A 27,377-nucleotide genomic window follows, 5' to 3' on the forward strand; every position below is an offset into this window, starting at 1 on the left:
CTTACCATTTATTTTGTGAATCAGAAGGAAACAATTAGCAAAAACATAAAGTCACCAACTTATAAATAAAAACAGATAAGCATACTAATCTGAGGTAAAATATTATGCATGAAAAACAAAATAGGGTATTGCCAGTATACTTTATGGGAAGCCCACATATTAAGTTCAGACCACATTTCTTAAAAAAAAAAAAAGTGGTATTTTTTTTCATTCATGATGTTCTTAGTTGATAATTTAGATTTCCCATGTATTCAGATATTTTATCAACCAACACAATTTATTACTCTAACACAATATTTAGATAATGATTTTCAAATAAAGTTTAATATCGAATGGTTGTAGCATAACCTACCTCACAGACCTGTTAAGGGAATTATATGAAAACCATGTACATAAGACATTCAAAATATTTTGGTCTTTCCATGTAATAAGCATCCACCTAAAACCATGTTTTCATAGACAATTGAGTACCTACAGTTGAAACAAAGCACATTTGTATTTAACTTGGCTACTAAATGAACTGATTAAATATTTATTGAATGCCTACAACGTACCTAGCATGGTGTGGTAGCTACACTCTAGTTAGCTACACTGAAGTTGTAAAGATACACAGGAAGCAACAATAGAAACTATGAAACCATACACAGTTATTCAGTACTCAGTGTATATGTTACGAACTATAACAGTCTAAGATGAAAATTAAAAAGCATACAGAAGGAGGTGGGGCCATTATTTCCCAGTGATATATGATCCAATAATCCTATAAATTTCCAATATTGTAACACCTTCAGCATCTTTAAGGAAGGAATCTGAGGCTGACTCCTCTCTAAGTTATGTAAGTGTAGGACTAATCACTCAGTGTAAATTACCCAAATACCATTTCATGCCAACCAATGTTTCACTGTTTGGCATATCGTATCCTTTATATTCCCTTTCACCTCCCAGAACTTTATGTATACACAGTCTCCAAAATAAGATCCTGGGGGCCGTTTATAAGCTTTCCATCCAAGATGAGAGTTAAGTCATCCTGTATTCCAGTGGAATATAAAGCAGAATTTGCATCTGGGTCTGCAAAGGACATGTGTTGACTTATTAGCACTCTCAGCAGCAGGAACATCAGCTCATGACGGTGAGAAATCAAAGCATTATGTAATCTCAGTACAAAGAGAGAGGTTACCTTAGGATCAGCTGTGAGCAATTTGAATGCTTGATATACTTGAGCTTCCTTTACACCACCACCAAGATCCAGGAAGTTGGCTGGCTTCCCACCATTAAGGAAAATGATGTCACAAGTAGCCATGGCGAGTCCAGCACCATTCACTGTGAAATGCAATTGGCACATAAAACAGGATAAATTTAGCAACACGAAGGGTCCATAAACTTTTTCCCTCACCCACGTTGCCAAAAGAGAACCCTGTCATTACAAGGCCAATTTTTGCCCTGTTTGGAATTCCATTAACCAGATGCATTTGTAGCCTTTTAGGATAACGAACCAGGACAAGTGCATACAGAGAATAAATAAAAAGACTGAAGAATGAGAAAATGGATTTACTGAGAAGTTAAGTCAATCTGGAAAACAGAAAGAAGGAAAGAGTTCAATCAATTTGGGCCAGTGGTAAAGGAGAGAGTATAGTTAGGTTCTGGAAAGGGTTAAGTTTCAGAGAATTTGGAAGGAGGAAAAAAAGCTATGAGAAGACACCTGGGCCTAAAAATTATATTGTTTTTAATATCCTTTAAGAGACTGGAGTAAATAATGGAATTCTCTTAAATTTTTGCTTGCTGAGAATATGCTCCTTTGAATGTGGCATCTCTCTGGTACTGAACCACAGGGAGCTCACTTTTAATAGGATTTCATACTTTTCTACACTTAGTGCAGTCATCATGTTTATATAATGTTACCTGGATGAACTTAGAAAACAAATGAACAAAGGACAAGCAGAAAAAACAACACTCTTACCTCCTTGTTCCTCTCTCAAATTAATATAAGAAATGTTCACTAGCAACACAATCATTGAAACTAGAACCATAGGCCATAGGGCTGGACGTGGTAGCTCAGGCCTGTACTCCCAGCAATTTGGGAGGCCAAGGCAGGAGAATCGCTTGAAGCCAGGAGTTTAAGACTAGCCTGGGCAATATAGCAAGATCCTGGCTCTTCAAAAACAAAACAAAAACCTAGAACCAAAATATGCCAACATCTTAGGAGCCTTTCTTAAGAAATCAAGTAGAGTTTTAACAAGGAAATTCTTGTTTTCCAGAGCTAATTTTATTGCTCAATTGTACTTCTTGTGTTTCTTAAGCTTAATTACATGAAATTACTTTCCTCGGGTTAGAAAGGAAAAAGAATCCCCTGAACACAGCAGAAACTTTCCAGGTAAAGTGCCCTTCACTGTTTCTGACCCTTGAATTCCCCAGACAAACCTATGAACTCCAACTAATTTAATTACGTTTGGGGCAACTAAAATAAAAATGGTTTATGTAGGATTTTAAAACAGTATGAAACGTGTTCATCATAGCTTTTGAGGCTGCTACTTGGTCAAATCAGGCACGTTCCTGCAGTGGCTACAAAGAATCTGTATTTAATTTGTTCTAAACACACCACTGTATCTTTGTCCTTTCGAAATGCCTACAAATATTGACAGTGCATTACCTTATCAGGATCAGAACAATGTGAATGATCTGGTACATTATAGTTATTGCTCCAATACAAAGAAAGAGCTTTTGGTATTACTTGTAATTGGATGTCATTTTCTATTGTATTGAACAGCAAACTATTGGACAAGGTCTCTTCAATTCTGAATGTAATGATACTGTTGGTTTAATGAACTACAAATCTTTTTTATTTTAATTCCATTAAGATTAAGACCTCAGTTTCCAGTGCAATGAATTGGTTCTACCAGAAACAGTCTTGTGCAATTAAGTCCAAAGCATATAAATCTTAGCACTATAAGCTGTGAACAATAACAGAAATTGTATTGCCTCTAATGGTCTCATTCTTATCTCAGCTGAATAAGCCATTTTAACAAATTTAGATAACTATGATGAGGTCAATTGTTTTATTAATAAACTGGCATAATGGATTAAACATTTTAACATTCGGTTATCACAGAATCTGAAACTTCAGTAATATGATTAAATTAGATGTCCTCTTCTACTTCCTCTGCAAAAGCAATTTTGTTTTAAACCCAAATTTCAGAATAGTTCCTAACATATTAACACTAATGTGAGTACTAAAAGTTCTGATTTTTTTACTAAGGAAAGTTTAAATTAAAGAGACGCTTTCAATCAGTTCTCAACTGGGGTGATTTTGCCTACCTCAGACATCTGAAATGTCTGGAGACTTACTTTTTGTTAATAATTTATTATGGTTTTGACAACCTGGGGCTGTTAGTAGCATCCAGAGGCCAGGATGCTGCTAAATATCTTCAAATGCACAGGGCAGCCCCCTATAGCAAAGAATTATCCCACCCAAAATCTCAATAGTGCCAGTTGAGACACACTGATTTGAACCAGTGACCATTGATCGAAATGAACTTTGAGAAAAAATTTTGGAAAGTTTCCTAAGAATTTTTGGCTACAAAAAACTTGCATGTTTACTTCCTATTGGTAAATAACATTTCAGAAATCAGGGGTTCTGAAATTCTATAAAAATCCACAAAGCATTCTTTTGATGTAACCACTTCTTACCAAAGCAGGCAATGTTCCCATCCAGTCCTATGTATTTTAGATCATATCTGGCAGCTTCATTTTCAATGGGCTCATTCTCTGACTTGTCGTCCATAGCGAATATATCCTTTTGTCGGAATTCTGCATTGTCATCAAAGTTTATCTTGGCATCAAAACAGACAACTAAATAAAGAAGAAAAGGAACATACCTGAATATCTCTTGAGATCTATAAATTAAGTTCTCCAGGTTAGTAGGCACAGGAGAAAGAAAAATAAGATATTGTCTTTTTTTTTTTTTTTTTTCATGCTATAGGCAGGAGAAGCTGTTAAGGCTTCCTTAACCTTTAAACTTTAGGGCTACAAAGACAAATATGACTTGGCCCCTATTCTCAAGGGATTTACATTCCAGTAAAGAGCATATTAATTTGTATCTGTTGGTCTCTGTTCAATAAAATAACAACAAAAATTGCCATTACCCCCATTAAAAGCTACAGACTGGCACAGCTACATACAGCTCTGATTCACCATTTTTATTACATTTCTTATTTTTAGTGTTTAACCACTGATAATCACCTTTCCCTTCTGTACAAAGAGAGACTAGACAATAAACTAATCCTTTTGTCCTCCTTTGTCCTTCTTCTGACATTGCAAAGTGAAATTTTTATTGAATCACTATCCTCTCAAATATTTCCAACAGATTTAGTGGCAAGAATGTTGGGCCAGAATCAATTATTTTTTATTTGATCCTTAACTAACTCTGTAATTTTTTTTTTAATGTTTAAAATTTAAAAAATAAAATTATGCATAGCTGACCCTTGAACAACATAGGTTTGAACTGTGTGAGTCTACTTAGATGTGGATTTTTATTTGAGGTATTCAAAACTCACAGGTATGGAGGGTTGAGTTTTCACATACAGGGTTCCGACTGTATGTTTAAAGTGTACAACATGATGTTGACATACACACACACAGCAAAGTGATTTACTACAGTGAAGCAAATTAACATACTCATCTCCTCACATAGTTTTTGGGTTTTTTGTATGTATGTGTGAAAGCACTTGAAATACAGTCTTTAGCAATTTCCAGTACACCTTACAAACTCTGTAACCTTGATAAAATAACCTAGTTCCTCTCTGGGCCTTGGTTTTCTTATTGGGAAAAAATGGGAATAACAATCCTTGGGGAAACAATGGGAATAACAATAAATGATTTTCTTACTGGAAAAAAATGGGACTAACAATTACAGAACCTAAAATCCAGGCCACTTGTTTTCCCATTTTCCAAAGTTCTTATTAATATCTGTCAGTCTATGGAGATATTTTCACAAGGAACCTGATCTCCCTAATATTTAAGCTCCTTAGACCTGCGACTGATTCATTCTGGGTCAAAAAGAACAGAAATATTAATACATGAACATTTAGAGGGAGACTCTAGAACACTTAGTTTTCACTTTCTGTAATGAAAACAGAACTGAGATTCAAAGACCCCCTCGCTTTGGGGTCGGCTAAAACTAGGGCAGTGCCCTTGAATCATGCAGGACCATCTATGACTCTTCTGATTAGAGTCATAAAACCCTAGGAGACCACGACTGGTCAGCTGCAACACCAGGAGCCAGGCATTATCAGCACTACTGTCTCCACACTCTGGTGCAGGCAGAAATCTCCATGTTGTTGGTCAAGAGACCTGGACACAGTAAAATTCATTCCACAATAGGGAGAGACCACAGAGCACTCTCCTTGATTTACAGATCTACTACATGTACAGTCAGGGAGGGACTGCAGTGGGGAGGGTGGCATTATCAGTATCTGCGTTCTGACCTTTTTTATTATCTCTCTTGGAATAGAAATTGGTTGTCTGTGACGTCATGCCATCATAACATTCTTTTACTTAACTTGGAATATTGGTAGGCAGGAATCTTTGACCGAGAATTCAGATACTACTCATTCTCCTCCAGCATTGATGATAGGTACCTGCCTCTTGAACGGGAAACAGCCAGTGAACATATCTGACTGAAAAGCAATGGCCATAGTTTGCTAATTCTACTTGCTTCCTAAGAAAAGAAAACATGGTTGCGTATGGCTTCCTCGGATTACACAGACCCTGGGTAGACGGTTTATTCCCAGGATCTCCCTACCACGATACTCAAGCACTTTGACACAAATCGGTGAGAACCGACATATTACCATCTAAGAATACTTGGCATACACATAAATCCAGACCACAAATTACTTAAAGTAGCACTGAGTGATAAGAGAGAATCTTATATGGAAGTTAATGGAAGTTAATGTCTGCCTGAGTCCTTAATCTTGCCACAAAATGCCCAACCACTTTGCCTACACACTGTGAATACATGGAGTGAATGAGTAATTACTTTTCAGAATATTGAAATCTTAATGATGGAATCCTTCAATTACCAAAGGAATTGGCCAATGTTCTCCGCTTGCTACAGTGGCATTTTCTCAGCGGTTAATGACCAGTATAATAATCAATAGAAAAGCAACTCCATTCTTGGCTTTCCACTGGGTTTATAAATACATTCTAATTAATTTATTAGTAATTTTAGTTCTTCCATTACTCATTGGCAAGACTACTTGTAACTGACACCTTCAAAATAAATGGGCAAAGGCTATCAAATTGACTTCCTAAGTGAAGAGTTTCAAATAAAAGAATTCTTGGTTGAGATCAATAAACCAGTAAATCAAAATAGCTCCAACCTGACTTTTGCCCCTTACAAAGACTACTGTTACTGGCTGCTTGAGAGGGAGTATAATTAATGCATATGTACGCAAAGTTCAGAAGGCAGTCCCAACTACATGGCTGCAAAACGAGATTTTCAAAAGATGCTTTCCTGTGGTAGGATATTCTCTCCAGGGGAACACGTTGACAGAAATGTACAGTTAACCCAGAGCTTCAAGAAGGTGACTGAGGGATAAAAGGAGTATGTATCACAATGGCCCCTTGCCAACTGTCCCCCCTCTGTAGGGAAAACTAAACGACCTAACTGGGCCAATGTATGTATGTCCAAGTGCTTTGTAAGTAAGGGGAGTTAGGAGTTAATAAGGGCGGGAGGGGGAAGGGGTCCAAAATCAAATTGCCACCCTCAAGGCTTCTGACTATGGTCAGAAGCTTAGAATTTTCATCCCCACCACCAGCCTCTAGGGAGGAGAAAGGGGCTGGTGATTGATCGTGCCTATGTGATGAAGCTTCCATAAAAATCCCTCAACTATGAGGTTCGAAGAGCTTCTAAGTTGCTGAACACGTGGGGGCGCTGGGAGGTGGCTTGCCTGCAGAAGGCATGGATGCTCCTCTCCCCTTCTCACATATCTTGCTCTATGTACCTCTTCATCTGGCTGTTCATTTGTATCCTTTAAAATGTCCTTTGTAGTAAATCAGCAATAGTAAGTAAAGTGTTTCCCTGAGTTCTGTGAGCCATTCCAGCAAATGATTGAACCCAAGGAGGGAGTTACGGGAATCCCAAATTTATAGCCAGCCAGTCAGAGAGACCAGAGGCCCAAGCTTGTAATTGGCATCTAAAGTGGGGGCTGTCTTATGGGACTGAGCCCTTAACCTGTGGCATCTGACTCTAACTCCACGCAGATAGTGTAAGAATTAAACTGAATCATGAGACATCTAGCTGGTGTTAACAGATCAGTCAGTGTGGGGAAAACACACACATGTGGTCCCAGAAGTGTTCTGTGTAGAGAGTACAGAAGGAGAAAACTGTTTGTTTTTTCCCGTTACACACAGTTCCAAGCACACAAAGTGCTTTCCTGCCTTACTGTCTCAGTCTACAATATTGTAACACATAAATGCTTTTCCTTGAACTTAACAATTTAATGTACACTCTGTCATCAAAAACACCTGGGTATGAATTACAACCCTGACACTTCCTAGCCAGCTAGCCCTGGAAACATAATCTCTCTTAAGCCCAGTGGCCTTATCTACACAATGGCGATCACAGTGTTTTCTACTACATGCTATTGGTAGAAGGAGAAACCGCATGTGAAGCACTCAGCCTCCAGACAACCGGCCCTTGCTGGCTGCTACATTGCCACCACTATCCTCCGACGTGCACAGAGCCTTTTTACGCTTAAAGCTTTTCATTATTGTAGCCCAGGCTACAGAACTCTCCTCTCTTTCTATCACTAAAAATTACCTGTACTTTGTCCCATTCCTTTTATAATCCCAGATTTCTGTTTAGAGGAAATTTACGTGAATGTCTACTGGAGTTTACATATGGACAGGTTACCTGTGGTTTTTAATAAAATGCCATCTTCTGAATACATAAGAATTTTCCCAAAGGAAGGATTTCAATGATCGGTATTTTAGGCATCCTAATTGACAGATAAAGAGATTTCTGGCTAAAGGATGAGGATAAAACAGAAGCCTTCAGTGACCCTCAAATCATATCACACCTTTGCGTAAGGCCAAGGTGGCTAAAGATTGGTATGAAACAGTCCCAAATGAGGATCTAAGCCAAGGTTGGCAAACTATGACCCTCAGGTCAGCCCACAACGTGTTTCTGTAGATACAGCTGGATTGGAATGCACCCACACTCATGTGTTTACATATTTTCTATGGCTGTCTTCCCAAAACAACAGCAGAGGTGGCTAGTTGGAATAGAGACCGTGTGGCCTGCAAACCCCCAAATATTTACTAACTGGTGCTTTACAGAGAGAACTTGTCAATCCCTGCTAAATCACAATTCTCACTGTATCTGCATCCTGTTTTAACCAACTGATAGATATAACAGCCACAGATATCATATTTTTATAGTGAAACATAGAAAAAGTACACTCTACTAACATGAAAACAAAAGAGTGTAACAAACAAAATGAACAAAAATCTGTAGCTACACAAAAGGATTAGATTAATCCTTGAATATTGACTGACTCTTACATATTTATTTCGCCCTATAAGACCCTTCCAAATGCACTTCTGGAACAGATGTGTGAAAAATGAACTGATGTCTAAGTCAACAGCAGGGCAATAAAATAAACCTGCTTGCTTAAACCTTAGCTTTCTCATTTAATAAAATAACAAAGTATAGTAAAACGGATTTTTGGAAGTGATGATCTTGCTTTAGACATTAAGATTTTCAATGTCACATTAATGAAACCTCATTTCTATAGAAAATCCATCTTGAACAAAGGCCACTCTGTGTACAAAGTGGGTGAAAAAACATACCTATTAATATTTATAAAACAATTTTCACCATCAAAAGCACATTGTTACATGCTTGATAGATTATACAAATGAATTTTCCTTCTGAACAAATATCAAAGAAAGCTGCGGTACTTATATGCATAGGGTATTTTTGTTGTTTTGTTTAGTGGTGTGAAATTCTGTGAGCTGCTAATTCAACAATCTCGATGGAGAACATGACTGACAGTTAGAAGCCTCTGACCCTAGAGTTTTAACAGAAGAATGTGCCACAGAATTAAACAAAAGAAAAATACATTTCAGAGGGGAGACTTACACATAAAAGAAACATAAAAATAGCAGGAAATAAGACTGTCATAATTAGTTTGAAAAATAATCTGTCTTCAAGCAATGTATTACGTTTGATTTGTGATAAATAACTATAATGTGCTATTGAAACGTGCCTTGCCAAGATGGCCTTAAAATGCTGATACTTTCAAATTAGTCCCACTTTCCATTAAATATTGACGTTCCAAGAGTGGTATACTTTTTAGAACTTTTCTCTAGTTGCTTCGAAAAGAGAAAATAGATACGGGGCATGCAAGGGGTTGGGGGAGGTAGAGAACTGAAAATGTTCTTGAAAATAGAGTCTTGTGTATAAAGAGAGAAACAGAGAAACACCCACCAACAACATGGGCACTTGCTAACAAGAAGCAACAGGGTGGTTATTTAGGGAAAAGAATCATTAGGAAAAAAAGGAATTTGATGTGCCAGTTAACTTTGGATCACCCAGCCTTAATTCTTAAGGAATCTTGACCAGATAGTCACTGCTTCAAACTGGGTCTCATACCTTTAGCTCAATGAATAGATTTGGGCTCCAACTAATAAAGATGGCATCATGCAGGAATTCTTAATCTCTGGACTATGGATATGCTGGGTGAGATCATTCTCTGTTGTCAGGGACTATCCTGTACGATATAGTTTGTTTAGCATCATCTCTCTCCTCTACCCACTAGATGGCAAGTAGCACAACCCCCAAGTTGTAACGACTAGAAACGTCCCCAGACATTGCCAGATGGCCCCTGGGGAACAAAATACATGCCCTCACCGTTGACTACCACATGCCTTAAAGACACCAGAGAAAGAAGTCTGTGTGCAGACAGCACTGGCTGAAGGTAGGAAGAAATCAAATGTGACATATAACCTCACAATGGCTAGCAAAATGTATGAACAGGTAGGTGGATAAATAATGATAAAACATTGTTTCTTACTTGGCCACAGGATAAATGAATAGATTTAGCATTGTAGTTGGATAAGCAAGGAAAATATAGTTAATTTCTCTTTGACTATTTAAATAGTAGTTTACTTTGGTGTCAATATGGTTGGGTCATTCTGATAGGCATGTTTTTACTCAGGGCCCCTTCTTCCATTGGGCAACAGCATAATTCCCATAGTATGTGATTCCTGCTCAGTGACTGGCCACAGGCATGCACATGTGACCCAAGCGGGGCCAATCAGAATCGTTTAAAGGAACTCCTGCGGTTGCTGGCAGAGTGATGAGCACTGGAAGCCATCTTTGTTGGCAGCTGTAGGGAGCTTGGTGAGGAAGAGGCAGGCAGGGCTTGAGGACCAGAGAATTCCTGTTTCTCTTCAGGCCTTAAAGCCAGTCCATACCTTAGACTTCCCTGTTAGAGGAACAGAATACCCTCCCCACCCTGCCAGGGGCTTTTAACAAAAGCTAAGCTCAGGTAGGCTTCTGTCACTAGCAACCATGATAATCTTAGCTGAGAGTCACTAAACTATATCACAGTTAGTAGTGTCCACTTGGATTCTTTGAATCAGATGACTAATACATTGGGAAAAAAACAGTTCCTCGACTGCAGTTGTTTCACCACATCCAAAATTCCCCATCAATGACTTAGCAGCATGATGTTCCCAAAGCCCTTACTCTTCATTCAACCAGGCATCATCTGTTGTGTGTGTATATATACAAACATATAACAAATAACCCGAATTTTAAAAATAATGTTCCACACTGAGCAATGGAAAGCTGAAGAAATTCTCCTACAGAGAGGCAGTGCAGTGAATACGTAAAAACGTTTGATTTGATGTCAAGCTCCTTAAACTTCTAAATTCAAAGAATAATTATTGAGCCAAAATTTCAATGTGAAAGTTTTAATGTGAAATGTTCTGCTATTACTGATCTAAACAGAAATAACTGAAATATTCAGATTATAAATATTATCAATACTGCTAAGATATAAATGACTGCTTTTATTGCTCCTACATAAAGGATTGCTTTAGGGGATTGTGATAATGATGAAGATCAATTTGTACATTTGGCCATTAATCACCATTTCCTAATTGGGTTTAATTTGACCACTGCTCGTTAGAGTTATAAACCAACACACTCATTTAATTGCGATTCTAATTCAATTGCTGAACTTTTATGGTACAATGAACAAATTAATAACTAAAGATAATTTTGCTCTTAAAAATATCACATAAGACTTATGTTTTAATGAACTGTATAGAAAGAATGTGTTTTATGATGATTTCTTCAAAAAAATTCAAGAATTTTCCATTCTCTTAATAATCAAAAAGCAAACTTCAGACTTCATGAGGCTTTGTAAACATCCTCTAAGAAAAGGTCCCCACAACCCTGCTCCCTGCTGGCAGACCACGGTTTGTGAATGACCACTTCCCAAAGGATTGAATAAAGATAGTATTATAGCCTGTGTAATTACTATGGCGTATGATACAAATGAATTTCCTTTTTTAAAAAATATAAAGGAACTAGGCTTCTTATACATGCTAATTTGAAAAGCAATATATGACCTATAAGAACTTTTATGTTGAACTTCGTTTCCTTCCTTTCTTGGACTTAATTATCAGCCACTCAATGCAGCATGAATTTTGACTAGTATTCCCAAATTGGAGACTACTTCTAGGTCACTCTGATAAAAACAAATGAATAGTTGAAAAGGGAAAAAGCGGAAAAGGCAGGTGGCTGTGAGTCTGGCATATCAGAATCGACATGCATGCCGGACTCTGGGGGACATGGGTTCAAATCCCGGCTCCTGTAACTAGCTGCCCATGGGGGAGTCACACTGATTTTTGAATCTTCTATAAAATGGGGTAACAACTCCTAACTCTGTATGGTTGTGGTAAGAGTGAAAAAGAATGTACATAAATGTTTAGCAAAGTTCCTGGCAGATGAGCTCAAGAAAAAGTTTCTTCCCCTTCCCTTCCTCTCTTTATGAAATTCTGTACTGATCATTTTACAGCTATAGCTTGCAAGTGTTTAAAATATTTATGAATATTTTGCTTGTAAATGACCTAGCACAGATTTTTATCTGGTGATCAACTGTGTCAACCATGAAATATGTATTTTCAATGGCTTCCTAAACATGCATTCTTTTCTTATCCTCATCTGAAATCTGCATCATTTCTGGGCTACTCTTATGCTACTACTGAGAAGAATTTTATTTTATGAAAGTTAGGGATTGGCCTATTTTTGTGTCTCACATTGAAAGCTTAAACATGTACCAGCTTACCTTATTTTCACAACCACTCTATGAGACAGGTAACACTTTTACCACTTTATGTGATTTACAACAACAACAATAAAAAAGACCTGAGGGGCTTGGGCAGGCTCAGTAACTTGCCCAAGTGTGTAGCCAGAACATGGCAGATCCAGAATTTGTACCTAGGCCTCTATGGGTTCCAAGGAAATAATATTGTAGCCTGAGTCTGACTACAGAATCTCTGAAGTATGCTCAAGAGAAAATATTGTACCATCCACCTTGGTCCACAACTTGGTGTGTTCACACATAATGATTCACCCCATTTCCCAATTCAATGGCAAATTTCTATTTCCCGACTGCCCCACAACATGCTACCCAAAATGCAAGACGGAAGGAAACATCCTAAAAAAGGCAAGGTTTATGGAGTTTACATTCTGGTATCACTATCCTACCCATCTGCTATCCCACCCTGTGCCCCATCATATCCCGCTGACCACCACATTCACTAGCTTTTGCTGTGAAATTAATAAGAACTGACTGAATACTTGCTGTATGCAAGACAGTGCAATGGTGCTAGGTACTGAGATATGAAGCAGTTATTTACACTCTACAAGTACCTGATGGATAGGAGAAACCTTTCCCCACCAAATGCTACCTCCTCCTACCTGAAGCAGAAGCTGCTGACCACGTAAGGTGAAAGAGTTCAACTGGGGGCATTTGAGGCTTCACGAAGGTGACATAAGTCCAGCATGGGACACAGAGTGAAATTATATACAGACTTAGGAAAACTGAAAAGTTTCAGAAAGTTCCAGGTCCATAACAGCAGGTACATTCATTATACTTAAATGCAGTGGCTCCTATTTCCACCCAAATCTTTACCTTAGTAGCAGCATAATGGGCCTGAAAAAGCAAGCGTGTGTTGTGTGTGTGCGCGCATATGTGATAGTGGGGGGCGGTGGGGTGGACGGAAGAGAAGGGGTGGATGCATGTCTCTAAGTAAAACAAGAAGTAGCTTCCTCTGAGGCTTGGCATTTGGCTACAAACAAACCTAAGTGCTACAATGTTCAACCGCATCATGGGAGTATTTGAAACTACAGCAGGAATTAAATTACTGAAAGAAATTAATGCAAAGCTGTTGCTACAGTCTTTTGTGCAGTTTAATTTATAGTTTGCATAAATAATTACAATATATTCATTTGTTTTCTCTCTCTCTTTTTTTTTACCTTGTCCTTCTGGAGTTTCACCAAAGGGATTCACTTCCACCTGAGTAGCATCAACTTTCGAGAAGAGATTATACAGCTTCTTAATTTGATCTGCAGCCTAAATGTGATCAAGTGAAATGGAATTACACCAAAGCAGTACAAGAAAATGTATTTTGCTGGATTAATGAAATTTTAAAAATAGCAAGTTATGTCTTTATTTTCAGTTAGGTTTTTCTGAAAGGAAAAACAGAAAAACATAATTATTTTAATTTCCACTGCTATTCATTAGAGGGAATTACTCAACTCTCCTCCAGACACCAGAAAAGAACATTATCAAGAAAACAAAATATTTTCAGTACAGCCTAAAATGCTGTTAATCTTTCTGTAAATTATCATGTCCCTATTAGCAGAGTTATGCTGCAATATAAGCTGCAATCATTAATACAAGCAAGCTCCATTTAAGTAAAAGGTAAACACGATTTTGAGAGATTATAATGACTAGGTTTTCCTTATTATGCTGGAATAAAACGGTTATTATATTCATCAATCCAACCCATAATCTGTGAAACAATTACCAAGCGTCTAATGGAAACTGTTACACGACAGGAAGATGAAAGTTTTTAACAGTATAGCTACTGAACAGCACAATCCAAACTGAAAATGGTTTGTCCCAAAGGCATTAACCAAAATGGGCAACATCTCCAAGGTTCCCCTCATGTTTTATGCCTCTGACTTCATTTTTCTCACTCTGCTTCAAATTCACTCATTCATCCAATCTTTGCAACCAACACTTATTCACTGCCTGTGACACAGCAGGCTTGTACCTTGTGAGCTGGGGCTTGAGATGAGAACATGAATGTGGCATGACCCCCGCCCTGGAAAGCTCACAGTGACAATGAACAGAGCATGTGATGGACACAGCAGGACGGTACGATCAGGGCTGAATACTGGGCCTCGGTCTCATTCCTGCCTCCATTTCAATTTCCCAGCCATGGTTTTCCCATTGCCACATTTCACTCAGGGTGCCAGCCCTGCACTGTCTGCCATCAGATCCACTTTTAGCCATTCCTTATGTCTACTCTGTTTCTCAGGAGAGCTGACTCTTACACGCTGAGATTTCGAGGTTCCTGCGTCAGCTAGCTTTCAGCAGGGCTCAGCCAATGAGGAGCAATGGTGGGAGACAGAGGTGGGAGGAAGAGAAAAGCCAGGATACTTCTACTCCTCTCTTTCTGCCTCGGGCTGTGCCGCCTCCTCAGCCTCTAGCTCCTGCTAGGGAAGCTCACCAGGTTCTAGCTTTGGTATCCAAGGTCCAGTAACACCACTGCCTCACTTTGTTCCTCCGATGGATATGCTCTAGGTTGCCTTTCTGTCCACTCAAAATTCTCAGCTCTTACAGCACCTCCATAACAAATTCCATAAAGTAAATCCCCACTGGGGTAATACTGAAAGTGGTTCCAGATTTGACTGAAGAACTCCTAAAGACTTAATTCATTCTATCTTAATGTGTTTCATGTATCCTTATAAACTTCCTTATGCCTAATTTGAAGCCCAGTGTATATATTAATAAACATACATAATGAGTATGACTAAATATTTTCATTATTAAATATTTTTATACGTAGATAATACATGTTACATGGTACAAAATTCTCAAAGTATGCAAGGGTTTCCCCTGATCCTGCTCCTTGGCCACACAGCTTCTCAGCAACAGCTGCCTGATCAGTTTGTGCTCCATATAAGAGATATTCTCTGCATAAGCACGTATGCATATTCTTCATCTTTTTAAAAAAAAAAAAAAAACTGGGTTCTATACCTTGCTTCTTTTTTTTTTTTTTTTTTTTTTTTTTGAGAAAGTGTCTTGCTCTGTCTCTAGGGCTAGAGTGCAGTGGTGTCATAATAGCTCACTGCAACCTCAAACTCCTGGGCTGAAGCGATCACTCAACCTCCCAAGTCGCTGGGACCCACCTGGCTAATTTTTCTACTTTTTTGTTGAGTCGGAGTCTCTGTCTTGCTCAGTCTGGTCTCAAACTCCTGACCTCAAGTGATCCTCCTGCCTCAGCCTCCCAGAGTACTAGGATTACAGGTGTGAGCCACCTCACCGACCAACCCCTATACCTTGTTTCTTGACAGATTTTAGAACCTTTTCATCAGCAACACAAATAGAGCAGTCTTATTTTTTTATCTGATTACATAATATCTTATTGTATGGATGCACCAGAAATCATTTAACCTTTTACTTAAATAATGGCTATTTGGATTACTGCTAACATTTCATATTACCATGCTGCGTTACCTATCACCAATCATGCATGTGATTAAATATTTGTAGGATAAATTCCCTAGAGGGGAACTAAAAGGGGTATAGGCATTTTAAATATCAAAAGATTCTATTAAATTGCTCTGGGTAGAAGCTATCCCTAATTTCCACTCCTGCAATACAGGATCAGAGAGATTATTTTTCCACTCTCAACCATCAGCTATCTTGATCTGTGCATGTGTCTTAGGTAAAACAGAGTTTCTCACGTATAGTTTTAATTTGAATCTCCTTTATTTTTTTTTTTTTTTTTTTTGGAGACAGAGTCTCGCTTTGTTGCCCAGGCTAGAGTGAGTGCCGTGGCGTCAGCCTAGCTCACAGCAACCTCAAACTCCTGGACTTAAGTGATCCTACTGCCTCAGCCTCCCAAGTAGCTGGGACTACAGGCATGCGCCACCATGCCCGGCTAATTTTTTGTATATATATATATTTTAGTTGTCCATATAATTTCTTTCTATTTTTAGTAGAGACAGGGTCTCACTCTTGCTCAGGCTGGTCTTGAACTCCTGACCTTGAGCGATCCACCCGCCTCGGCCTCCCAGAGTGCTAGGATTACAGGCGTGAGCCACCACGCCCGGCCTGAATCTCCTTTATTATGAATGAGTTTCAGCATTATTCTGTAAGCTTAAGATATATCTATTTCATTTTCTGTGAATGTTGCCCATTTTCCTGTTGAGATTTTGATCTTTTTCTTATTTATAGAATTATGTGTTTTTACATGAAAAAAAATTAACCCTTCACCTCATGTAAATTGCAAATATTTTTCCCCTTTCACATTTATCTTTTGACCATTTTTTTTTTTTTTACACTTTTGCCACATGGAAATTTCATAACAATAATGTCACTGTTTTCTTTTATGGCTTCTGGCTTTGTGTCAAACTTTTAAAGGCCAGTCTCATTCTGAGAATATTTTGTAAAATTTTCCCATTATTGTTCCTAGCATGATTTCCTTTATTTAATGTTTAGGTTTTTTTTTAATCCAAACGAAAGCTGAGTTAAAGCGCAAGGCCAACAAATACCTCATTGCTGAATAGTTTGTATTTTGGGGGGTTTTCTAGAGCATCAATCTGAACTTGCAAAGGAGCTTCGTGAGGGAGGCAGCCTGTTATTCTGGGCACCGTGACAGCCCCTGCACAGAGTCAACACTTAGTAAATATTGGTTGAATTAATGATTAATTTAATAATAAGGGTCAAATATGTAGTAGAAATAACTTCTGGGTACATATATATGTAAGATCTTATCCTAGCCACTTCAAAACATCCTTTTTAAAAAATTGTGGTAAAGTATATATAACATAAAATTACCCACATCTCAACCATTTTTAATTGTACATACAGTTCAGCAGTGTCAAGTATACTCATGTTGTTATGTGACCAATCTCCAAATTTCTTCATCTTCCCCCAAACTGAAACGCTATATTCATTCAACAACTTCCATTCTCCCTTCCCCCCTGCCCCTGGCAACCACCATTCTACTTTCTGTCTCTATGAATTTAACCGTTCTAAGTATCTCATTCATATATATAATACATATTACGTATGCCAGGTAACTGTGGAATCATATGGTATTTTCCTTTTTGTGACTGGCTTATTTTGCATAGCACAAAGTCCTCAGGGCTCATCCATACTTCAACATGTGTCAAAAATCTTCCTTTTCAAGGCTAAACAAGCTTCCATTGTAGTATATACCACATTGTGTTTAGCCATTCATCCATAGATATACACATGGGTTGCTTCAGAACTTCTTAAGCCTGTATCAAATTAGCTTAGTATCAAGTCTGAATTTTCTGTACACCAATGCCATTATAATTAGTAATCATACATTATCACAGCATTTTGGGAATGCTTGCTATTTTAATTTTTACTGCTGGGCAAAGGCAGAGTATAAACATTTTTTGAGTGGGCCTGAAGCATGATTAGATCTTACAGACATCCCCAAACAGGGCTGGTTCTCCCTTACAGATTTTATAAGGGCAAATGCTTGCAAGATGTCTCATTCCAGAGGCTGCACACTAAATGGCTATATGGAGTAGGCAAATGAGATATGTCAGTCTGACCAGGTGTAATCACACGGAATGGTAGGGACTGGGGAAGTTGAGATTAGCTGCCCTGCTTTGTAAATGGGTTCAAATGTTAAAAATAAACACAAGTCAAAGAGAACACACTCCTGGTCAACTTGCCATCAGTCATTGCTACTTGCCATCTACTTTGTCAGTTTGTAACACTCTGTCCAAAAAATTTTCCTTTCATTTTACCACCAACTAATGTTATTTTAAGGTTAAGCAATTTAAAAAAATTAAAATTCCTAAAATCAGACATATACACAAGAAAAACTGACAAGTTTATAAGTGCCTTTAAAAATGTTCCAATAGGCTAAAAATTTTAAAATGCTTTTCTTGCATTCCAGAAAATATCACCAATATTCACACATGGTTCTCAAATCTAGCCAAAGTATAAGCCACTTCCAGAGGTGTTAGTGGTCTTGCGCTAACTTGGCCCATCAGATGTTTTCATCAGCCTAAGTCCTGGAAGCACATGTTGACAATTCATGGCACCTATGTTTTCAGAAATTAATAGTATAGATGATAATTAAGACATACTTGAGAAACTTGTATTTTAATCATGCAGTAATCCTCCCTTATCCTCAGTTTTGCTTTCTGTGGCTTCAGTTACCCATGGTCAACCCATGGCCCAAAAATATTAAATGGAAAGGACAAAATTATGGAATACGATCCTTGGATGGAACACAGCATTAAAGTTAGCCATATACATCCAGGCACAGAGGCTCACACCTGTTACATCCCAGCACTTTGGGAGGCCAGGACAGGAGGATTGCTTGAGGCCAGGGGTTTGAGACCAGTCTGGGCAACATAGCAAGACTCTGTCTCTACAAAATATAAAACAAAAAAAATTAGCTAGACATAATGGCATGTGACTGTAGTCCCAGCTAGTCAGGAGGCTGAGGCAAGAGGATCCCTTGAGCCCAGGAGTTCAAAGTTACGGTGAGCTATGATAGTGCCACTGTACTCTAGCCTGGGTGACAGAGCAAGACCCTGTCTCTACAAATAAAATAAAATAAAATAAAATAACTTGTATGATCACTGAAGGATTACAACCTCTGCAGCAACACTTTGAAAGTTATAAAGAAAGAGACAACAATGTTCTTCTGGAAGGTTTCTGCAAAAAGCCTTTAATTATTGAGAATCCTCAGCCATCAACATTATCTGCTCCTGATATCCAACCATTGACAGTGTCATGGCTTGATGATACAGGATCACCCAAGGTGGACGATCCTCCTCTGGAAGTATCATCAGAAGGTCAATAGTAGCCTAATGCTACGCCACAGTGCCCACGTCATTCACCTCATGTCATCTCACCATGTAGGTAATGCATCACTTCACATCATCACAAGAAGAAGGATGAGTACAGTACAATGAAAGATTTTGAAGACACCACATTCACTAAATTTTATTACAATATATTGTTATTGTTCTATTTTATTATTAGTTATTATTAATCTCTTACTGTGTCTAATTTATATTAATAAATTAAACTATCACAGGTATGTATATACAGAAAAAAAAAAAACAGGATACATAGGGTTCAGTACTATCTGAGGTTCTGGGCATCCACTGGGGGTCTTGGAACATATTCCCTGTGGATAAGGGGAATGACTGTATTAAGCTTTGTCCTGGTTTTAGCTTTTTCAACAAAGTTTTCACTAAAATAGGATTTTAGTCAGAAACACATACTTGGTAGTTTTTATGTAAGATAAAATATTACCTTTATTTTTATGTCTAATATTAATAAATCACATTTTAGAGACAATAGGCAGGAGTCACAGGGAAGACATTAATAATTTTACAAGATAAATCCTGAGTAAGGTGCCTCCAAATGCCTAAACCACATCCTAGGTGAAAATTAAGTAACTTTCACAGTCACACTGAACACCATTTCCTTATGAACTTCCAAGATGCCATTTCTTTATGAACAGATCAGTGACCGATGACTGTTTAAATGTTTTCCCTTCTCAGGAGCCTCCTCTGCTCTGTACACTGGCTCTCTGGAGCATTTCCTAGATCCCCACGGCTTAGGCAAGTGTCACAAAGCAGAGGTCCCCAAACCTACAACCCCAGCACACAGCTTTCTCTGGGCTCCTGTGCCATATATATCCCTTCTACTATACAAGTACACCTGGGTATCCCAACATGAACAAATTCTGACATGTCAACAACTGAGATCAACCTCGCTCTCTCTCCTTTCCATTCCCCGGGAGCCCCTCTTCCCACACTCTGCCGGCCGCACACTGACCTCTACCAATCTGTGCGCCCCGGAGAACAAAGGCTATTTTTCACTGTCTCTGTTCCCCAGGGCCCAGCACCGTGAGCAGCGCCCAATCAGTGCTCCCTCTAAGCCGCTGAGCAAATGAAGATTTAAAGCCTTTCACAGAGTTGGCAATGAAAAAAGAAAAAAAAAAAGAATTAAAAAATTTCTTTCCTTTCCTCAATAAATTAAGCTAAAAATATACTGACATTATAGTTACTTAATGACCCCCGAGTACTCACATGTTCATCTTCCCTTCATAAGTAACTCATTTAAAACCTACAGTGTTTCGGGCACTGGGAAAACACAATTAAGGCATTTAAGAGCTATAAATAACTCTTAATGTGCTCTTATCCTATGTAGCGGTGGGGGGAGTGTCTTACTATGTACATAATACTATTATTGCCTTCTCTAGAACTCTCTACTGTGTTCACCTCCTGAGCTTTCAACGCATGTGTTCAGCAGATTTTGTCCACGTTAGATTTATTCGTCTGCCACGTAAAGTACCTATTGGTGACTCCCTAGGAAACTCTTCACAGTGGACAGCCCAGATGTGTTGTTTCACTTATTCATGCACATGACAAATGTTTCCTGGGCAACTAATATAATATGTAGATCAAGCACTTTGTAGGCCGCTGGCAACACAGCAGTGAGCAAGAAGGACAAAGGCTCACCCACAGTGAATCTAGCAAAGGTGACTGCAAATAAAGAAGAGAAATGCAGATGTGTAGAGTGACAGGGAGGAGGTAAACAGGGTCACTGAGCACACTCTGGAGCTGACTGTAGGACACTGTGGCTAGAACACAGCAGTGTGTGGGAGAGGGGTTCTCAGGGACCCCTACACAAGAAGCCCCTTAATAAATGCCACAAGAACAGCTAACGCAGTCAGTAGCCTTATTCTCAGGAGCTAACCACTGCAGCACGTATCCAGGAATCTTCCAGTATCTTCCTTTCGACAGATCACTTCCCTGGCATCTCTCTGCCAGTCTCAGAAATGACAGTTAGTTCTTCTAACTGTCCACTGAATCGTGGCCCTTTCTATCTCATCCTGAGGTTTAGTCCCAGATGATCCAAGCCCCCTCTACCATCTTGAATCTTTTGCTTTCCAAGGGAGCCTTTACTCCCATTTCCAAATAAGCACTGTCCTTCCTTCATTTAAACACATATATTTTTTAAAGTCTTATTCAGCTTTACCCTTCTGTGACTTGCCTGCTGTTGCCATCAAATGTATAAAGACAGAGTCAATCAAAAGAAAAAGTAAAGTCAGTAAGAAAAGAGTGTAAAATCTACTGTTTAATGGGAATCCTGTCGCCCAGCTATGCCAAAGGATGTACTCTGTAAGCATCACGGAGCCCCAGGCCAAGGAACACACACACACACACACACACACACACAGGCAAGCACATGCATGCGTTCAATCTAGGGTTAGTAAGGTGGCCTGAGTAGTGAAGGAAGGAAAAAGGAGCCAGTAAGTTCTTCTGCTGTAGCTGTGGGACAAGGAAGCATAGCTAAGCAGACACAGAATCACGTGTCATGAGCTGGACCAAGGGCAGAGCAGTGCTCTAATGGTTAAACAGACCTGGTCCCTCAACAGCTCTGAGGACAATTTTTCTGTCTTTGAAGCCAAGGGATATCATTACTGAATTGGCATATTTTCAGCTGTTCTCAGTGAAATATCACCTTCTATGCCATCAATATTCATCTCAAATGCCCATTAGCCATGAAAGAATAGCAATTAGTTAAGTAATGCGTATTATTAATAACAATGAGAAGTGACCTTTAGGGAGCACAGTAATAAGCACTTTCACACATCACTGCACTCGATCCCTACAATAGAGCCTCCCAGGAGTAGAAGTCATCCCCATTTTACAGACATAACACTGAGGTTCAGATGGGCTGAATTACACACATACCAGGTGGCAGTAGAAGCAATGCTACAGAATAAATAGAGAGATTACCATACATTGTACCGTGTACCTGCATGCAACACTTATGCACACACAAGCCAAAATATATATAAAGACACACGTCATAAACATTCTCTTTTAGAACAGAGAAATATTTTTCTTCATCATAAACAACTGGAGGAAAAAATTACAAAACAAAAAAATAATCCTGTTTCTTGATCATCATAAACATTAGAGGCAATTAAGCAAGTTCCCAAAACAATTCAGACACATTGTCCTCCCATCGCTCATGTACCTGGTTTTTCAAAGGCCCAAGGAAGCCTAGATTCTCTGCCATCCGCTGAGCTTGGCTGTCCTTTATTCCTTCAAAAATGTCAATTTGCTCCTAGTAAAAATGAATCAAATGAACACAATTCAGACAGTCAAGTGAGAAGATTCACAACCTCAAAAGAAAATGCTTAGTATTTATTTGCAAATGAGTAACTAAAGTGTGGCACCTTTCCAGAGATCTCTGAGCGGGGCTACTGCAGATGCCTATAGGGTATGTTTTAATTAGTAGACCATCTACGAAACAGCCCTTCCAAAAACTATATAATTCTTCAAGGTGGCATGCTGACAAGACAATCTGATGCCAGTTTTCACTTTTAATTACTATACAGATGGCACTGACGAAAATTTAGTCAGTTAATGTTTATGACATCTTTTGGAAGGCCTCCAAAGTAAGGTTTTCCTGCCTAGTATTGTTGTTAAGTTTAGAGCTTGTCATACACAGGTTAAATATTACCTTATGATTTAAACATTCTATTGATGATGATAATTCTTAATGATACCATAGCTCTACAAAATGCCATTCTCTCAAAGACACTGAGCACTGTTCATATACATTATTTCATGCGTTCTTTTAACAAATGGAATAGCTTATTTTAAATAATGTTAATTTTGAAAATGGCTAGGTATTAGTGGTAAGTCTGTGTGTACAGCCTCAGTTTAACTTCCAAGCCAGTTAACTTAAGGTAACATTGGTGAAAATATTTTAAAACCAACAGAGCAGATCCTCAAAAAACATTGTTTCATTCAATGTCATTTTGTTAAAAGATTGATGATTAAAAAAAAAAAAAAACCTGATTCCTGGCTGGGGCTCACGAAGTTCGCACATTCTCTCTAAATCTGCGTGGGTTTTCTCCGGGCATTTTGGTTTCCTCCCACATCCCAAAGCCTTTCCTGTTAGGTAAATTGGTGCATCTATGTGGTCCCACTGTGAGTGAGTGTGGGGGTGAGTGTGAGTGTCCCTGATATGGGATGATACCCTGCTCAGGGCTGCTTCACACCTTGTGCCCTGCGATGCTGAGATAGCCTCCTGCTACCTGAGACCCTGAGCTGGAATAACTGCATAAATTGTTAATCTTACTTGTTTTTACAAATCTTCCTGAAATTTATGTATTGCTTGCGTTTATTTCAACGTGTAATATTAGAACTGTTTTGGTCTTTATTTAGAAGTTAGGCAATGTTTTTGTGACCAGAAATAGTCCACAGGAACTTGACTGTTGTTTATATCAATTAGCCTGTAGTAAAACTGGTTTTGTTATACGTGGTTTCTATTCGAATCACAGTTTCCAAGAACCTGTCAAAAGATGTTAAGTGAATGCTTACTATACGTTATCTAGACACAGAGATTTAAGAAATAAAATCTCCCTTTCAAACGGAAACAAGGTCATTTTTTAAAAGAAATAATAAGTGTTCCTGTTAGAAATTTTTCATGTGATTTTGATACTAAGAACCCAGTCTAAAAACTGGAATTATAGTTCTCAAGACCTTATATCTTTGGCTGATAGCTGAGATAGGGTAAGAAGCACTTTATACATATCACCTCATTTAATACTCACAATTCCATGGGGTACAAATCACCCTATTTTCATCTTACTGATTTAAAAAATGAGGCTTAAAGATTTTGACAAACTTGCTAACTAATTATATTTGACCTCAGATCTCTCTGACTCAAAACTAATCTTAATATCAATAAAGGGACATCAATAAAAAGATTCCAAGGACTGAAACAAACTGACAGAATCTAGACCTAAGGAAGATACTATTTTACATCAACAGTGTCGAGAGACCTCAAAGCAGTCTCTAGTTCACATCCAGTCTCCTATCGGAGAGAATTTCTCCTAGGGGAGAATTTCTGCTTCATACATAATGTTAAGCGGGGCAGAGTTAAGCAAGAGAAAATGGAAATGTCACCGTCCGCTTACATTGGTTGATTCTTGGGGCAGGCTGGATGGAAAGAAACAATGGGGGAACAAAAGGCTGAAGGAGGAAAGAAGGGAGGGAGGGAGGGAAAAGGCAAAGAAAAAAGCCCTAGAATACTGAATACCTTGATTGCATCCATCTTTCAACTGGATACTCAGTAAGAAAAAGGACTCGATACCGTCACACCTTAAGTCACTGAAACAGATTGACTGCTCCCAGCCTTAGACCCCACATTAAATATTTAACTACTATAACAATCAGTTAAGTCAGGGTGGCCAGGAGTTTGAACACACCTTAAAAATAAGTTCTGGATTCGAAGCGGCCACCTCTTCAATGTCAACGCCCCCCTGGGGGCTGCCCACCAGTACGGGGCCATTGCAGGACCGGTCCATCAGAATCGCCAGGTAGGTTTCTCTGGAAATGTCCAAGGCTTCAGCAACCATCACCTACACATTAGTGGGAAAGTCAGATTAATTCAGCATTGAGCAGATTTCCATTTGGAAATCTATACAAACTTGCTATACAAATCAAAGGGCTTCATTTTCAGGCTCTTCAAACCTAGCGAGTTAGTTTCCAGAGATTTGAGAGTTCTGCTCTCACGGTGCACAATGCCCATTTTCACCTCCTTAATTGATCCTGTTAACTTGTTCAAGTGACAGGGTATTTGGTTTGCCTCAAGGAACCTTCCCACTTTCATCTTCTTTTTCTTCCCCCCCTTGGGAAACCCTGCTGCTTAAGAAAAACTCCAGGGAAGCAGCTGTTATTTTACTTTGAGATATTAACAGTACATATATATTACTACACTGACTTTTGTCAGATTTCACTGGTGGAAAATCAAACTTGATTGCCAAAGAAGGATTCCTTTACACTGTTTACAGTATGTCTGACACTTCATATATTTGTATACTTCTGTCTCTGAGATCACTGTATTTTTATTTCCTTTCATACTTTCTTTTAATTGACAAACACAGTATTTGCTTTTTCAAACATTATGCAAAGGATATAAATAAGAGCATGAAAGCAGCCCCCTGCTCCTCACCCACCGCCACATACTTAGCCCTTAGGCCTTAGCAGTAAGGGTGGTCATGAGCCCACCTCGAACCTGTGACAATTAGAGGAAGGCACCCTTTCCTCTGGCTCGATGTGGTCACTTGTCAGGACCATGACTGGGCAAGAGGCAAGTGAGAGGGAAGGATTTCATCCCCTTCCACGAGTGAGTGGGGACTCACAGCCTCAGCCTGGTGTCCTTTCACCCTGTACAACTTTAACTGCAAGAAGCAGCCCCATCAGGAAAAACCACTGACTTTCTAGTCTCTTCTCTATGTATCTGCATGCATTACAGTCATGGAATCATCCTACACGTGGAAGCATATTATACAGACTCGAATGCCTTTCTTCTTTCCTTAACCTCAACGCTAAAGCTTGGACATCTTTTTACTGCCCTCTCTTGTCACTGTGACTACACAGTACTTATATGTAAATATTTATTTAACCATGTTCCTACTGACAGACATTTAAGTGGACTTCAATTTTTCTAAAATGCTACTTTAGTGGTTGCATATATATGTCCTTGCTTATTTGTTTTGGTATCCCTATAAAGAACCTAGAAGTAAAAAGTCTAGGTTTTAGACTCTGAATACGTAAAAATTTGATAAGTATTGTCAAATTGCCCTTTAGAGAGAGGTTTTACCAACTTACACACCTAACAAGAATGGTGAAAGATGTCTTAGATTATCTTTACAAGAAAATAAGAATACTCCCATAAATAATCAGTAATAGATGTGAAAATAATAAAAGCATTTAGATTGCTTTTCCTAAAAGTAGTTTGGTTATGGGCTACATAAAAAAAAGTTAGGAATTAAATAGCATTAGATTTTAGCTACTCAGATGCCACAAAAACACTTAAGTTTTAGGTCACATGAAATAAGATAAATATATTACGTTCTAAAAAGCTATAATGTAATGAATACAGAATTCCTTCTTTTCAAATCTTTATTGAATTTATCGCCAGTTAAAAATAATATATCTTGCCAGCACTTTGAGAAGCCAAGGCGGGAGGATTGCTTGAGGCCAGAAGTTCGAGACCAGCCTGGGGAACATAGAGAGATCCTGTCTCTACAAAAATTACAAAACTTAGCTAGGCGTGGTGGTGAGCACCTGTAGTCCCAGCTATTCAAGAGGCTGAGGCAGGAGGATCACTTAAGCCCAGCAGTTTAAGGTTGCAGTGAGCTATGATGACACCACTGTATTCTAGCCAAAGCAACAGAGCAAGATCCTATCTCAAAAAAAAAAAAAAAAAAAAAGAAAGAACAAACAAGAAAAAAATCTTGTAAGGGTATTCATATTGATTCTTTTATCATAAATGGAAGCTCATGAGTATATAAAAACTATTTCTTAGGACACAGTGTTGGAATTAATCATAGAACCATTCTGATTTCAAGTTGGTTGTTCTTTCCAGCAATGTAGGTCAGTGAAGGTCAAACCATTAGCCAGTACCTAATTCCCCTCTCAGCCTTCAGGATGCCTGCAACACAGTCAACTCTCAGAATATCTGAGTGAGCAGTGGGAGAATATTTGAGGCAAAAATACTTAGCCCTATTCTTTCCTTGTCAAATACAATAACAACTTGTAGTTTATAGAAATAATATGAAGTTCGCCTTTATAAGCATCAACATTAATACAAACATTTTAAGAAATTAAGAAAATCGTTTCTTCTAAAAGTTGTGCTAGGAGAGAGAGCTGCTTTAAGAAATTTGGTGGGCAGAAAATACAAAATGAGGAATGTGTTTTGTTTGTGCTTTCAGGTCTACAAGCATAACTACCCTTCACTTTCTAATACAGAGTTGGTCTAGTGAATGATAATAACTCCCAGTTGTTATTCTTAGAAGCAACACAACATTATAACTTTTTAGGATAAGTGTTATTCAAGAGTCCTATTCTTAATCTTCCAAAATGTTGACAGATGTGTTCTGCATTCCATCAAATTTATATTTGTCAAGCCCAGCTGCTGTCTCAAATAGCTCTTGCTTGGAAGGAATAATGTACCACTCTT

At 38.5% G+C, this 27,377-nt stretch overlaps 1 protein-coding gene across 1 annotated transcript in view; it reads right to left on the reverse strand.

Annotated features, from left to right (window-relative positions):
- SUCLG2 (succinate-CoA ligase GDP-forming subunit beta) overlaps positions 1 to 27,377 on the reverse strand; it is a 256,631-nt gene that overhangs the window by 96,556 nt on the left and 132,698 nt on the right. Inside the window, exons 5-9 of the mRNA XM_069473782.1 lie at positions 24,619 to 24,771; positions 22,374 to 22,463; positions 13,556 to 13,652; positions 3,685 to 3,846; positions 1,178 to 1,320 (exon numbers count right to left, since the gene is read on the reverse strand). Coding sequence (XP_069329883.1) covers positions 1,178 to 1,320; positions 3,685 to 3,846; positions 13,556 to 13,652; positions 22,374 to 22,463; positions 24,619 to 24,771 — 645 coding nt within the window. The remainder of the gene's footprint in view (positions 1 to 1,177; positions 1,321 to 3,684; positions 3,847 to 13,555; positions 13,653 to 22,373; positions 22,464 to 24,618; positions 24,772 to 27,377) is intronic.

Source organism: Eulemur rufifrons, chromosome 7, assembly GCF_041146395.1.
Source record: "Eulemur rufifrons isolate Redbay chromosome 7, OSU_ERuf_1, whole genome shotgun sequence".
Taxonomy (NCBI): domain Eukaryota; kingdom Metazoa; phylum Chordata; class Mammalia; order Primates; family Lemuridae; genus Eulemur; species Eulemur rufifrons.